The 17,156-nt window shown below is 38.9% G+C and overlaps 1 protein-coding gene across 3 annotated transcripts in view; it reads left to right on the forward strand.

Moving 5' to 3' along the window:
* The first annotated feature begins 11,584 nt into the window (after window positions 1-11,584).
* LOC130913093 (leucine-rich repeat transmembrane neuronal protein 4) overlaps window positions 11,585-17,156 on the forward strand; it is an 89,845-nt gene continuing 84,273 nt past the window's right edge. For 2 of the 3 annotated variants that reach the window (XM_057831407.1, XM_057831408.1), the window contains exons 1-2: window positions 11,585-12,102; window positions 13,101-14,687. In XM_057831407.1, coding sequence (XP_057687390.1) covers window positions 12,072-12,102; window positions 13,101-14,644 — 1,575 coding nt within the window. In that variant the 5' untranslated portion in view covers window positions 11,585-12,071 and the 3' untranslated portion in view covers window positions 14,645-14,687. The remainder of the gene's footprint in view (window positions 12,103-13,100; window positions 14,688-17,156) is intronic. The other variant, XM_057831406.1, reaches the window with a different exon arrangement.

Raw genomic sequence — 17,156 nt, forward strand, 5'->3', positions numbered from 1 at the left:
ACTGCGACGGCTGACGCTTCAAGGATAGGTGGAAATTGGACTATTTCTCCATTAAATACGCACAACTGTGTCTGCCTCATTTGCAAAGAGACAGTCGCTGTTTTTAAATAATTCAATGTGAGGCGATATTACCAAACAAGACACACTGACATGCACGACAAAATTACAGGGAAGATACGCAGCAAGAAATTGAAGCAACTTTTGAAGCTAGTTTAATTTCACAGCGGCAGTATTTCGCAAGAGCCCGAGTCGAAAGAGAACGCTAGTTGCGAGATTGTTGAAATTATTAATTAAAATAAAAAAAATAAAGCAAATGTGACACACAGAATGGCTTGCTAAAATTTGCTTAAATATATTGTTCCGCGTAAAGGACGTCAGCCAAGGTCGGCCCCCCACATTTTTACCACACCAAATCTGGCCCCTTTTGCAAAAAGTTTGGACACCCCTGATCTAACATATCGGAGAAAATGCGACAGTCACAAAAGAAATACAATTAAGCAATAGTTATGAGTTAGATATCTGTGACTTTTTTTTACAGACGCCATTTTTTTCATTGTGACATAATTTGTTTAGAAGTTTAAATTATACGAGTGAATAATTTTTTGAAGTCGTTTTTTTCTTAAACGAAATTTTGGACATTAATTAATGATTCTAAGCTAAAAATGACAAACATTTTGAATAACAAATTCTATTACTTAACTTCTTTTCATGGCCAGGTTGAAAGAAAAGCGGTTACGCGACGTCTGTAAACGGGGGTTTTGAGGGTAAAACGGACAAATTAAAAATAGTTTGTGGGCTTAATGTGCCATGAATCTGCTATGGCAGCATATAGACATATTGTTCTATCAAACACAACTGTTACGGCTCACTCACCCTCACCTTCACTTCCTCCTCCTCACTGACTGTGCACACCTGTCACCAATCTCCACACCTGCCACCACTTCACAATCAACAGCCTGCCACTACAAAAGACCGGTCCGCAAATCATTCAACACCAGAGCTTCACCTAACCTCACATGCTAAAGTACAGGCCACTCTATCGACCAACCTTTGACTTGTTGGTATACCTTTTCTTCGCAGCAACTCCAAGCCACCTCGGCCTCCTAAATCTGCTGAGGGATCTGCAGTACCACCACCTCTTGTCAATTCCTTTTTAAAATGTTTCTTTGTTTAATAAACATGCCCTCAGGCTCCTAGTCATCTCTGACTCGTTATTGCTGCACTCCTGGATCACACATTCCAGCCACCATAACAACAACAATTCTTTTGGTTTGAAATGCAGCAGTTAATTTTAAAGAGAGGAGCAAGAGAAGAAACTGCTTTTTCAGCCTTGTCTGTGTTTTCCGCCATATACACAATTTTTAAAAAATGTTCAATTTTTTATTACGTTTAAGGACCACATAAAGCTTTGAAATTGGGGGGAAAAAAGTTGCTGTTCATTATTTCTTGGGTCGGGCATTAAACGGGCAACATGATGTTCTGACCTCCCCATCAGAGAAAATAAAATAAGTCTGTTCAACTCTCTCGTAAAGATCTATTTTTCTGTTGCATTGCCCTTTTTTTATCGCATTAATTCAACAAGCTTGTTCTTTTTTTTTTTTTTTGTCCAAGAAAATGTGCATTTGAACCAGTCAGAGCTAACAATCCACGCTGATCACATGTCTGTATGTCAGCCAATTGAACAGATAACTGGAGTCCAGGCAGGAAGGGTGGTTAGCTGAGCGCATGCGCACATCAATGCGACTCGTCAGACTCAGATATCTGCTGCAGCTGTGGAGCTCCTTGCTGTCTGTGGAATGAATAAATAATATATGGCGGAAAACACAGACAAGGCTGAAAAAGTAGTTTCTGCTCTGGCACCCCTCTTTAAAATAAACTGCTGTATTTTAAGCCAAAAGAACTGTTGTGTTTGATAGAACAATGTGTCTATATGCTGCCATAGCAGATTCATGGCGCAGTAAGCCCCCGAACTATTTTTAATTTGTCCGTTTTACCCTGGAAACCCCTGTTTACAGACGCCCCGCAACCGCTTTCGTTTCAACCCAGCCATATAAAGGTAAGTAATCGTATTTATTAGAGATGTCCCAATCAATGCCGATCGATCGGGTCCGATCACGTCATTTTCAAAGTATCGGAATCGGCAAAAAAATATCGGCCATGCCTTTTTTCAATATATATATATTTTAATTAAATCGTTTTCTAATTGTATTTAACGTTACAGACATAATATTTTACAATCATCCAGAGTCTTTAGTTTAGGCTTAAGGTAGGGTTATCAGAAATATCCCGATAATGGCGGCGATTAATTTATTAAAAAATGTGTCATATTAAAATATTTATCGCTATTAATATAAGCACCACACGACCCTCTCACTCATTGTTGCCCTCAATCTGTAATGACGCCGTTTTACCTATATACAGAGATAAAAGGCAGCGCTAAATGAGTAGAGTGAATTTTGGCAGCCATTGGAGCTGTTCTTCAATTGGCTAAAACCTTGCAATCCCTCCCCCTATGATTAGAAATATCATTGGAAGCAATGTGGGGAAGCAAGGTGGCAACTGATCTTTGTCTTAACACCTTAAGTTATTTCCCAAAGCAGAGAGATATATCCATTGGTAGCACGACGCACACTCATGGTTTTACTTCCCATCATGGTTCCACTTCCCATCATGCATTGGGGCATGGCTGCAGTATCATTTACTGAAAGCTCAACAAATACACTAGATGGCAATATTTAGTCACAATATACAAAGTCACAAGTCTTTCTATCCGTGGATCCCTCTCACAGAAAGAATGTTAATAATGTAAATGCCATCTTGAGGATTTATTGTCATAATATCCAAATACAGTACTTATGTACTGTATGTTGAATGTATATATTCGTCCGAGTTTTATTCATTTTTTTCTTAATGCATTGCCAAAATGTATATGATCGGGAAAAATTATCGGGAATGATTGGAATTGAATAGGAAGGGAAAAAAAAGCAATTGGATCGGGAAATATCGAGATCGGCAGATACTCAAACCAAAAAAGACTTTAAAAAATTATTCACTCGCATATTTTAAACTTTTTAACAAATTACGTCACAATGAAAAAATTGGCGTCTGTAAAAAAGTCACAGATATCTACCTCATAACTATCGCTTAACTATATTCTTTTCGTTACTGTCAGCTTTTCCCTAATATTTTAAATGATAAATAATCAATCCAAACAAAGATAAATGAAAAAAAAAACGTTTAATAGGGTAAATATATGAAAATGAAGATCTAGACCACTCCTTGATGTCTGCAGTTTCTGCATCGCGACCCTTGTTACAGTATATTACCATGTTTCACCCTTAAAATTCCCCAAAAATCCGTCTGTGGCCATTCACAGCCTTGTCTTGACACTCGGTGATACATGCTACATGGAGTTCTTGGATCGAAAAGAGGTAGGTACGCGATAATATCGTATATATAATCGTGGCATCTTTAATTCTGCTCTCGCCTCCAGTTAGGGTTTTGCTGTTTTTTTTTTTTTTTTTTTAAATGCCCTGCTGTTCAAAATTTTTCCCCCCAGAAAATTGAGATTTTAAGTTTTCCAATGATGTATCACACATGCATATAGGACACTTTTGAAATTTGGGCAAATTGGGGGTCTCAGAGCGGAACTTCAAGTCACCTGAGTGTTTTCCGCCATATATCAGTGGAAACGGGTGACGCTACACAAGCACTTTATAGTGCTTGTTGTTAACACTTCTGTTTGTAAATCTGACGTTAGTAGATTGTTTTCCTCTTGGAGATGCCTGTGTGGCAGCCAGGCAGGTTGATTTTAGCAAAGGTTTTGACAGTTTCTGTCATATTTTCGGGATCAAAGCACCATTCCACCCCATTCCGGCACTGAATCTCTTACCGGAATGGTGTTCAGGACCGTTCCGACCCACTGTCACCCTTGTAACGCATGGTAAAACTACTTTTAGAAGTACACTTTAATTAAAAAAAAAAAAAAAAAAAAAAACTAAAGTAAATGTAACAGAGTAAATGTATTGCGTTCCTACCCACCTCTGCCTCTGAGTCTGAATGAAATCTCAAATCTGATTGTGACTGTTCATGGTTTGTAAATGTCATGAGCCATTGCTTACAGCATTGAAAGCCCTGGACAGACTGCATTTATATAGCAACAAATAGACACTGATATCTGATTGGACACAAAACAAAACTGCCTTTCACTGGGTGGCCAAGACACTTGTACAATACAAAAAAAACAGTTGATAATAAATGAATAGAATTCCATATAAGTCTTAAAGGCCCTAACTGGAAAAGTGAAACTTGATGATCCAGATATTCATGCCTTGTCAACATCTGCCTATCACCGTACAGTTTAAAGAACCTCTGATGTGGAAGTGGGTCATTGCGGATTTGTTCCACAACATAAATAAGAAGAGATGCACTCTGAAGAGGGAATTTAAAGGAATTTAGTGTGATAAATGTTACGTGACAGCAGGCTACCAGTTAGAAACATGAGATTACGGCAATGGATGATAATCTGTTTGCCATATGTCATTCAAAAATAGGAAAATATACAGAGCATAACATGGACTGAATTGATTCGTTGTAGAGGTGAGGACAAAGGCAAACTTGTGCTTAACACACCTAAAATTGTGCAGTATGTTACGTATATATTAGGGTATCTCACAGAGAATATACAACCGTAGTTTTCTCTCTCATACTATATGTGCATTATTAGCCATCACGCTTGCCATTAGAAATGAGTTTAGGAAATCAACACAAATATAGTAGTATTTCACTGAGTCATAATGAATATTTTATTGCTTTGTTAAAATTGCCGAAATCAGAAATTGACCCACTTTCAAAGTGCATAGGCCTAGATGTACACGTCATCACCTAAGTTTACAAATCAATTATAATGCAACAAAATGTTTTAAAAGTAGTTTTAAATTACATCCATGTACCTCTACACACATCACTGTTAAGATCTTGCACATTTTAGCTTACACAAATTTGAAGACGAACTCAAATTATATACTTGGGTAGTTGTTTTCAAGCTACGTATTTAAAGACTACCCACGTGACGTCACAACTCCGGCCCCCTGACTGGTGCCGCCCAATTGTCCGTCAACACATCATGTTTACCTGTTACGGCTACGTACATTCCTCCTATTTACGGCGTGTTTTTCTGCTCGTTAACATTAATCATCAAAATGGTGAAGGCGTGTGTGGCGGTCGGTTGCAATAACAGAGAAGATAGACGGAGAGACTTGAAGTTCTACCGGATTCCGAGAGACCCGGAGAGGAGAGAGCGAGATGGGCTGCTGCAATTCGACGAGAAAACTGGGCTCCAAACGATTACCACAGATTATGTAGTAGTCATTTTATATCTGGTAAGATGCCTTTAATATATATTTAGAGGGTTTTGGGCTGACAACCACAATTAAGATCATTGCTAGGCTAATCGCCGACAACATACATGTATGTATGTAGTGAGAGTGCTATCGCTAAACCATATAAACATTAAAAGCCCTAGCTCCATTGACAAATGACATGAAATACATTGAACTTGACAGTGGATGTTAGCAAGATTTTGAATTGAAAATTTCGTAACTCACCTTTCCAAGCACAAGATAGATTCCTGCCGAATTTTCATGGACGAGGACCTGTTTCACCCAACCAGCGACGAAGTATTTATAAGCCTCCAAGCTCTTAAAGTTTTTCAAACTTTCGTGAGAATAGGCTGATTTTGTGTGGACAACATAGTTGTACATATCAGGGTAGCTAGCAGATGTCAGGCAAATATGGCGAAGACGGCGGGTCGAAAAACATCGATTTAGGCATCAAATATGGATCTGGCGAATGGATAAACTGAAGCTTTTCCACATAACGCCTTTTATGCAACGCATCAAGTGAGTTCACGGCATCCGAAAGCACCGGGTCTTCCATGAAATGCATTATAAATTGCTCGATCAATTGAGACCATTGATAATACAGACACAAAATGACGGACAAGGGGGCGGAACAATACAGCGATCACGTGATTTTGTGACGTCGGTGGGTAGGGTCTATACTAAGTACCACCTCCAAAATGACTATCCTCTCCAAGTACCATCATGAAAATAGTGTTGCATAATATGCCAAAATTTATCTAAATGCTTCAAGATTTACTCAAATGGCCCTAAAAATTACAATAATACTCATAAATCTTATGATATTGTCCCTAAACCTTAATTCAACTCATTCAAATAGTCAATTATATGTGACCTGAATACTCTTCGATCTAATTAAATACTACTTAAAACCAGGAGTGAAGGTGGCAAGAATTTCTTGCTGGAACTCCCTGACATTATTTTTTATTAATATTAAAATTTTATGATTTATTTACATTATAAGGAAATAAATAAGTAGCCTAACATAAATGAACAAATATTAGTCCAAAGTGCACATTGCATGAAAGATGTTCTGAACCTCCCCATCAAAGCAAATAAAATAAAGATTAATGAAAAAGTGTCTTCAAATCTTGCCTAAAATCTGATCAATTTTCTGCTGCATTGCCCTAATAATAATTTTGAAAATTTTCGTTGGAATGACCTCAAATTTTCACAGCTTGTGTAGAAACGTTCCAAGTTTTTGTGTGTAACGTTTGGCATTTCTCTTTTCCGCTTAAGAAATGCTGTTCACTTCAAAAGAAAAGGCATTTTGATAAGGCATTTTACAGGCGGTGCTTGTATTGAACATTTATGCAAATCTGTCATAGAACCAACAAATATTTGTACTTTTCATTGTTAATTTAACCAATTAAACTTATGACCTTCAACATAAAGCGTATTTAAGATCCATCAAGTAGTTTCCGAGATATTGGCATTTAGAATGGGGTCAACCATTTTGGAACACCCTGTATAATCCAAATCCACGACACCTCTTTAAACCAAAATACTCTTACTGTACGTCTGTTGAAATACTCACTAAACATTATTGAAGAAATTCTAGATGTATTCAAATTAATACGTTTAAATTAGTACATAATAGAGATAGACCGATTATCAGCCAGGCTGGTTATCGGCGATGATATTTTAAAAATTTGACTTATATTGGTATCTGCCTTTTTTTGCCGACCGGCAGAGATGAAAAGATACAAGAAGAGATGAAGAGATAAAACTGAGGTATTTCGGCTCAGATGCACCCACGCCTCTCTCTCCTGCCTGCTTTCTCCTGCACTACTCCTCTAAATGGTTAAACGGCAATGGTAAATGGAGTTACACTTGTATTGCCCCTTTCCAGCTTTTTAAGGCCCTCAAACCGCTTCACACATTCACATTCACACTCATCTACCTACTGGTGACACAGCACCAGGAGCAACGTGGGTTTAGTATCTTGCTCAAGGACACTTAGACGAGGTCATCAGCGCGGAGAATCGAACCAACAACTGAGTTGGGGCACGACTACCTCTGAACCACGCCACTCCCTATTATTACCGTATTTTTCGGACTATAAGTCACACTAGCCATAAAATGCCCAACGAAGAGGAAAAAAAACATACACTGTATAAGTCACACCGGAGTATAAACGCATGTTTTAGGGAAATTTTACTTGATAAAATTCAACACATAGAAGAGATATTTCATCCAGAAAGCCAATTTAAAATAAAAATACAATAGAGAACAAAATGCTGAATAAGTGTACTTTATGATAATGCTACATGATGCATGAACAATGAAATGCGAACGTGGCCAGTATGTTAACGTAACATACCTATTAAAAGTTATTCAGATGACTATAGCATAAAGGACATGCTAACAAGTTTACCAAACCACCAGTGTCACTCCAAAACACCAAAATGACATGTGAAATGATATAATAACAATAATTTTATTAATTACCGTATTGGCCCGAATATAAGACGGTGTTTTTTGCATTGAAATAAGACTGAAAAAGAGGGGTCGTCTTATATTCGCGTTCTAGACATTATACCCATTCACGACGCTAGATGACGCCAGATATCATTGAAGCGATGTTCGGTCATGACAGATCTCAGCTACTAGTTTAACCAGTTTGCATTATTTTATTGCAGTGTTTCTCCTTATTCAGATATGTTTCAAGACTACAGTTACAGTTAAACTTCACTTTGATAGTTAATGCAGTTATTGCAATTTTGTTGTTTTATCACAATAGATTGGTTTATTTACATTTCAAAAACCAGAAGCCATTCATTTAAGAATGTGATTGCACTCTAGTTTACGTATTTAAATGTTCAGATATTAAGATTTGAATGAGGAAAAATAGAATTCTTTTTCTCTCAAATATATTGTTATAATCATTCGTTTCAGATGTAATTATTTTCTGTATGAAAATTCATTTGTTGTTCAAAAAGTCTTTTTTTCAAACTTGAGTCTTGAAAAAAAACGGGGTCGTCTTATAATCAGGGCCTTTTTATATTCAGGCCAATAACGGTAATAATTTCACACATAAGTCGCTCCCCCAGCCAAACTATGTAAAAAAGCTTCGACTTATAGTCCGAAAAATACGGTAGCTATTTTTTTCTATTTGTGTGATTCAATAAACATGCTAAACCCTAACCCTAACCCATTTTAATAAAGTTCAGCGTTTGCATTATTCTCAAATTATTTAGCCAGTTTTTTTTACACTTTTACTGCAAATGAACATCGGCTCCAAAAATCAGTTATCGGACTCTTTAACTACCAATAATCAGTTTCTGTATTGGTCCTAAAAAACCTATATTGGTCAATTTCTAGCACATAGGATTAACACAACTGCACTTAATTATTCAAAAATGCATTGCTTGTTATATGTTTACCTTCCATATTCAAAGAAAAGTTGAAGCCTTTGAAATTTGCCGCAGTTTAAACAATTCATGATTTCTTAGTCTACACCCTTGTACAATTCTGCACAAAAGCATACTAAAGGCATTCAAAGAGAGAAAAGGCTGTGATGGTGCTCGATGATGTCCTCAAAGAAATTGCAGTGACAAGAAAGTAGCACTGAAATAAGTGTTCATTGTGTCATCATATTATGTGCGTGGATGTGTGTTTGTGGGTCTGTGTAGCTCACTTAACAGGCCTTCAAATCCAGTTAAATAATATATCTAGCAATGGAAATCAAATCAGGGACTGTTACATACATCACTTTTATTTTTGTTTCGACTGACTATGGACTATAGGCAGTTTGTGCGTAAATGTTCATTAATGTTCATTACTGGCAATTATGTTTGCCATTAAGTATGGAGGCAGAGGGAGCCATTAGAAGTGATGACTTTGACCCCAACTCAAATCTCCATAATGAGGCATTCATTGCAACCTTTGTTTATGCATGATCAATTTTATTGTCATCAGGTAACAAAATACGCCAGAGGAAGAAGTGGGGGGTGGGTCTTCTTGTTTTTTGCTTCCTCAAGTTTTTGTGTTTCTGAATGATAAAAAACTTTCTCAGGTTGTGCAAACAATGATGATTATGAACAATGGCTAAACAATCATCCATCTTTTTCCCATGTATCCATGGTCCACAAACACATCATCCAGTTTTTCCCAGGTGATTCCCAGATTTTTCCCCTTCCCAACAAGAGAGACTATAATTTCGCCACCAGGTCCTGGATTATCTCACCTCAAAAACTGTGGCATGTATAGATGTACAGCATTTGGGGGGAAAAAAGCATTGGTACACCTTGGGATGGTTGCCAGCCAATAGCAATTTTAACATGTATATTTTGGGAAAGTGGGATGAAATTGCAGTAACAAGAGAAAATGCATGGATACGCGGATACAGGAAGCCCAACGGTGAAATTCAAACCAAAACTAGTGAAAGTGACATTAAGGATAACAGTAATCCCCATATTACTTTATTTATCAATTTCATGCATTAATTATGACTTTTTGTTAACCCTTACAGGAGGGCACTCTTAAAAGTCATTGTCTCCCATGGTCCAATCAATTTTGACTGATTGAGGAGAACAGGCATTTATTTATTTGCCCCACCCAGTCAACTGCTGTATTTTAAGCCAAAAGAACTGTTGTGTTTGATAGGCAAATATGTCTACTAGTATATGCTGCCATAGCAGATTCATGGCGCATTAAGCCGCCAAAATATTTTTAATTTGTCTGTCTTACCCTGGAAACCCCCCCTTACAGACGTCTAGCAACTGCTTTTGTTTTAACCCAGCCATAAAAAGAAGGGAAGTAATTATATTTATTATTCAACATGTCTGTCATTTTAGCTTAGAATCATTAATTCATTTCTAATATTTCGTTTAAAAAACGATTTAAAAAAATTATTCACTTGCACACTTTAAATTTTTAAACAAATGACGTCACAATGAAAAAAATGGTGTCTGTATAAATAAGTCACTGATATCTACCTCATAATTATCGCTTAATTGTGTGTTTTTTGTTTTTGTAACTGTCGCGTTTTCCCTGTTATTTGGGATGATAAATAATCGATCCGAACAAAGCAAAATTGGAAAAAAAAGTTTAAAAGGGAAAATATATGAAAAAGTAAATCTCGACCACTCCTTGATGTCTAAATTTCTGCATCCCGACCCTTGTTATATTACCATGTTTCACCCTTAAAATTCCCCAAAAATCTGGCTGTGGCCCTTCACAGCTGTGTCTTTACATTCGGTGATACAGGCTACGTGGAGTTTTTGGATCGAAAAGAGGTATGTACGCGATAATATCTTGTTAAAATCGTGGTGTCTTTAATTCTGCTCGCTCATGCTCTCACCTCCAGTTAGGGTTTTGCTGTTTAAAAAAAAAAAAAACTTTTTTTTTTTTTTTTTCTAAAACGCACTCATGTTCAAAAATTATCTTCCCCCAGAAAATTGACATTTTAAGCTTTCCAATGATATCTCATATGCATATGGGACAATTTTGAAATTTGGCCAAATTGGGGGTCCGGAACTTCAAGTCACCTGAGTGTTTTTTTTGCCATATATAAAATACAAAATTCATTCATTCTTTCATGCCGCTTTTCCTCACGAGGGTGCTGGAGCCTATCCCAGCTAGGGCAGTAGGCAGGGGAAATCCTGAACTGGTTGCCAGCCAATCGCAGGGCACAAGGAGACATACAACCATTCACGCACACACTCATACCCACGGACAATTTAGAGTGTTCAATCAGCCTACCATGCATGTTTTTGGGATGTGGGAGGAAACCCACGCAGGCCCAGTGAGAACATGCAGACTCCACACAGGAAGGCCAAAGCCCGGCATTGAACCCTTGATCTCAGAACTGTGAGGCGGACGTGCTAACCATTCAGCCACAGTGCCGCAAATATAAAATTATTATATATAATTATTATTATATACAGAAATGTACATAAATACTATGTATGTACATTCCAGTACTGCTTTTAACTGGGAAAGGCTGCAGTGATCAAGCCAGCCATTCCCAGTTAAAATGGATTGGACTTCTATCGTCGTCTATGGCAGTGAAAGAGTTAAGATTGATAACAAGGAGATCGAACAACAAGCTCAAGCATCCAGACGGTGATCAATCAAGACAGCCATATATGGATAAAGAAACGTGACCAGCAGGGGGCACTTGAGGTCCAGGAAAGGTGCGTCAGAGGGCTCCGCGGGGATCTCCGCCGACACAATTCCTGTTGCTACTCAACTGATTCATTCTTGATGACACGGTCAACGGCTGTGATCCACGCCGGGGCTGCGTTTGGACGCCGGATGCGGATCCGTTCAACTTGTCGGGCTCGGACCGCACTTTCTTCTACTCCCTTTCTTGCCACACGCTCAGTCGTCAATTCGTTTCGTGACACCTAATTAAGCCAGATTCAACAATTGGCCGCCGGATGTTTGACCATCTTTTCCTCCGAGACGCGGCGAGGCTCCGGGCTTTCTCGTGCCAAGGGCTCTGCAAGGTGGCTGTCACAAGCGGGCAACATTCAGATCATCCTTTACGGTAACGTTGCAAAGTAAAAGCTCACTTCTTCTGGAGCCACTGACAGGTGTGCGTCTGTAGAAGGGGGGAAAATAGTATTTTGGGGACGTGCTCCACTATTTGGCCAGCTTGGTGGAACATGTGGAGCTGGGACGCATGCAACAGAAAGCTGTAACATGAGGAGGAGCCGACACCGCACAAGTATGGGTATGTGCCATGTCTTTGCACTACTTGTTACATTATTTTCTATTATTAAAAATTAATTGTATTGGAATTTTATCCTAATCATGTCATGCTGGGTTCTTTTTTTGCACCCCTCGAGGCTTCCAAAATATGACTGCGGGGGATGGATGCTGAGGGTTGCCCCTCATCAACCATTTGACAAATTACCTGATGCATTTCATTACCGATTTTTATCGTTGCATAAAAGGAATCTGGCTATGCACTGAAATAAAAACAATAAATTCATCCTGTAATTTGAATTAAGTGAATGAAAATGCATTTCTTTAACCTTTTATAGGGGCAAGTGATTATTTTTGCAAAATTAAAAACTTAGATATACGTGCGCATGACATTTTGGGTCATATAGGCCACAAAAGACAAAATTATCATTTAGTACAGTACAAGTGTGATCTATATGACCCAAATCAGTTATCATAATATAATGATTTTTTTAAGTTAGTCATCATTATTTTTGAAATAATTAAAGAAATATATAATACAAAATTTAATATACATTTTAAATAAATAGATGATTGTCGTTCATCTTTTTAATTTTAACTTCAAAAAAAAAAAAAAAAAGAAATTAAATGAGAGAATATTTATTTTCCCTCCTTATGGGTTTTAAATATTTAAAAAAAAAAAAACATTTAAAAAACTAAATGAATGAAGAAAGAAAGGATATTTACTTTTAACTCATTGCCTTGCCATTGACAATAACAGTTCATTTAAATTTGGTGGATGAATGCTCATGCTGCAGCTCCATTGACAGTGCGAGATGCCCAATCCATTTTGACTGGGAATGCTGGCAGCGATCATTTGCTGCCAGGTTCTACCAGTCAAAATGGATTGGATGCCAAGAGCCAATGAGTTAAATGAGTGCCCTATAAAGGGTTAATGTATTCATGATTTGTGCACTTGCACTTTTTCATGTGCTTTCTCCTTAATCAGCCTCTGTGTCTGGGTGTGTGTGTATGTGTGTGCAGGACTTCCTGTGCTTTGCAGATGGCTTGTATTCATTGCGGCGGTGCCCGCCTGGCTGCTGGCTGCTCCGAACCCCACGCGTGAGCGTCCGTGCCCGGGAAGCTGCAGATGTGACGGCAAAATAATCTACTGCGAATCCAATGCATTCCGTGACGTGCCAAGCAATGTGTCGGTGGGAACGCAAGGCCTGTCATTGCGTTACAACAGCCTGATGAGCCTGAGACCCCACCAGTTTGCAGGCCTCGGTCAATTGGTGTGGCTGTACCTCGATCACAACTACATCGGTTCTGTGGATGGCCAAGCATTCCATGGTATACGCAGACTCAAAGAACTGATTCTCAGTTCCAATAAGATCACTTTGCTTAAGAACAACACATTCCACGATGTTCCCAACTTGCGAAATCTTGACCTTTCCTACAATAAATTGCAGACACTCCAACCAAATCAATTTGTGGGCCTGCGGAAGTTACTCAGTTTGCACTTGAGATCCAATTCCTTGAAAACCGTCCCGATGCGTGTTTTCCTCGATTGTCGCAACCTAGAATTCCTGGATATCGGCTACAATAGGCTACGTAGCCTCACGCGTAACGCCTTTGCCGGACTCTTTAAGCTGGTTGAGCTGCATTTGGAACACAACCAGTTTTCCAAGATCAACTTTGCTCATTTCCCCCGCCTGACTAATCTGAGGGCACTGTATTTGCAATGGAACCGCATCAAATTGCTGACTCAGGGCCTGACTTGGATGTGGACCTCGCTGCAAAAGCTGGACCTGTCCGGAAATGAGCTCCAGACGTTGGATCCCAGCACGTTTCGATGCCTGCCAAACCTGCAGACCCTCAACTTGGACTCCAACAAACTGAACAATGTGTCGCAACAGACGGTGGAGACTTGGATCTCCCTCACCACCGTCAGTCTCGCTGGTAATCTGTGGCACTGTAACCCCAACATATGCCCTCTAGTGGACTGGCTCAAGGCCTTCAAGGGAAACAAGGAGTCCACTATGATTTGCACAGGCCCTAAAGAGGCGCAAGGAGAGAAAGTCACCGATGTGGTGGAGACTTATAACATTTGCACAGTAACGCCGAGCCCTGTGACCTCGACGAGGGCGCCTCTCACGTCTGCATTTCAAACAGAGCTGCTCCCTCTTCCCACACGGCCTGAAGTGGACAAAAAGCAGGCGGAGAATAGGACAACTCCTACTCCATCCCAAGCATCTCCGACCATCCCTTTACCCGACTCTGAGTACGTGTCCTTCCATAAAATCATCGCCGGTAGTCTGGCCCTCCTCCTGTCCGTGGCTATAATCCTGCTTGTTATATATGTTTCGTGGAAGCACTATCCCAGCAGCATTAAGCGGCTTCAGCAAGGCTCTGCGGTTAAAAAGCGGCAGAAAAAGGCTCGGGAGAACGAGCGCTCCTTTAATTCGCCGCTGCAAGAATATTACGTGGACTACAAGCCGTCAAACTCGGAGACAATGGATGTGCTGGTTAATGGGACAGGACCTTACACTTACACGATCTCAGGCTCCAGGGAATGCGAGGTATGACCGTTGCCCTCCAAAAATCCATTTCCACTGCGAGGCATGAGAGGTAAATTTTCTAACAATCTGTGGAGACAAACACCCCCTACTTCCCTCTGCCCTTGTCTTTTTTGGAATAAGGAAGTAAAGGTCAGTGCACTGTGATTTGCTTGGTAATGCTTTAAGTTCTTCAGAGCTGTTGTTCTGAGTCATGCAGTTTTATTGCTAGAATGGAATCCCCATTAGTTGCAATCTGAGTGGCAGCTCCATTTCCTGGGCCACACGCAAAGTAAATTATAAACAAAGTAGCTTAATCTTTCATTCTTGACATAAAAGAGGCTATTGATGTATCTCAATCTTGTCAGCCAGTGTGTTATTTATTCACAAATGGCTGCTGTCTCCCAAATAGATGAGATCAAGTCACAGTGCAGGTGGGCCTCTGCAATCCTGTGTGTTTGCTACTAAGGTGGCAAACACATTCGTCATGTAAATCCTGGTATATGTTTTCTGTCTTGTTGAATATGTAAATGACCCGAAGCGCCATCCATCATAAATATAATCACATTTATTGATGGCGTGGTTTCCATTCCCTAGTAATGTCCGTAGCAATTGCATACTTATTACATTGCTGATTAGTTGGAGTCACAAAGTTCAGTGCAGGCTTTAACATATAGGTTGCAGCTGAATGATGACGAGCCATTTGCATTTTGGGTTCAATACGTGCCCTAGAGTAATATTGTTTAAATCCAGTGCTCTTCATTAATTCATTTATATATATGGAGAATTATATATATATATATATATATAAATAAATATATATATATATATATATATATATATATATAGAATTTGTGGAAAAGTAACTTGTAGTTGTACGAAAAACACGGTAGTAAAAAAGAATCACTTGTAATGAAAGAATCTGACCTGTAGTTGTAGAATTCAGCAGGACAAGTTATTTGTTTAAAGGGATCCACAGAGAAAGACTTGTAGTTCTTAAAAGATAAACGTTATTATGAGTTAAAATAATTTGATATTAAAACCCCTCTTGATGTTTTTGGTTTTATACAATTTGTAAAATTAGTTTAACTAGTTGGTTGCCATTGTTGTTGACGTCACATAGCGGTGATGTAACTGGATTACGCTGCCAGGGTTCCAGAGAATGACTCTAGCGACATAAACATGTCATCTGTTCAACCATATCAATTTGAGCCCCAAAGGAACATTAATGAGCATGCCAGCACTGTCATTTTTCACAAAATGAGCAGCAAAGGCAAAATGAACAGGAAAGATGGGATGAGACAAGACAAAAGTACAAAGGACTAAAACCGGTGTTCTGCCAAGAGGGGAATTTGACATCCAAAGTACCACCGTGCGCTTTCGGTTTATTTTAGGGGTTGTTTAAATACGCTACTTGACTAATGTGGTCAACAGATCAACAATCTGATTTAAAGCTACCACAAGAAAACACAATGCTTAAAAGTATGAGAGGGAAACAAAAGGTAATAAAAGACTCAATAAAAACACAAATATTAAGTACTCGCTGCTTTAAACCGATATCCGCATGTGTTGGATGTCTCGCCGCGTAGAAGGAATTGCAGAACGCCGGTAATGTTCGTTTAGTGACTGTGACAAACAACATAATCACCCCGAGCGTCCATTGCGCGCATAAAACATGGCACCCTCAGTAGGTCAGAACATGTACTAAATATATAGATTTTTAAATCAATGGCAATATTTTATGTGTTACTACGAAATGTCATTTCTAAATAAAAGTTTCTCTTGCTACAACAGCAAACCTTTTGCTCAACTAGTAGAGTGTATACAAAACCTGGGCTGTTTTATGTGAGCGACTTTAAAACACTGTCTGGCACTGAGAGACTTATACTGAAAGTCTTGGCGGGAAGTACGGATCAATTTGCTCATGCTCAATTAGCCCCCCCTTCAACCTTCATTTTTTTATTGTTATTTTTGCATGTGGAGCCTTTTTCTACATGCACTACACATTTTCTTTTGTCCTGCTGCTTATCATCATTTAGTTGAGTGTGATTTAGAGCTATTGCGCCTGGGATGATGGAGTGTCACCAGGATCTTAGCTGAGCATTGGCTTGACTTGTCTCATCGTAAATACTTAAAATATTGTACACAGTAAGCAGTAATAGTATATACTATATTAAAGCCTACAAACCATGATCCAATAAGTGTTACAAATATGCAAAGTAGTTTCAAAAACAACAATTAATTGAAAACTTATAGCTCCACATTACTCTTTAGTCATATGTAAGAAAATGAGATGAGTCGCATGTCGAGGTTGATAGCCAGACATTGGCAAAATATGCACACGCAAGGCATACACAACTGCACAACCCAACCTGCAGTTGACAAAATAGCACTCACAGATGGTAAATAATAATTACAGCCCGCGGAAATGCAGGGAAGATGCATTGACCATTAAATAATGAACACGTTGGCCAAAGGCAGTTAGTGGAGTAAAACTGAAATTACCTGCCTCTGAAGCCAAATGAGGGAGAGACAGTATTAT

The sequence above is a fragment of the Corythoichthys intestinalis genome, chromosome 3 (genome assembly GCF_030265065.1).
Source record: "Corythoichthys intestinalis isolate RoL2023-P3 chromosome 3, ASM3026506v1, whole genome shotgun sequence".
Classification (NCBI taxonomy): Eukaryota; Metazoa; Chordata; class Actinopteri; order Syngnathiformes; family Syngnathidae; genus Corythoichthys; species Corythoichthys intestinalis.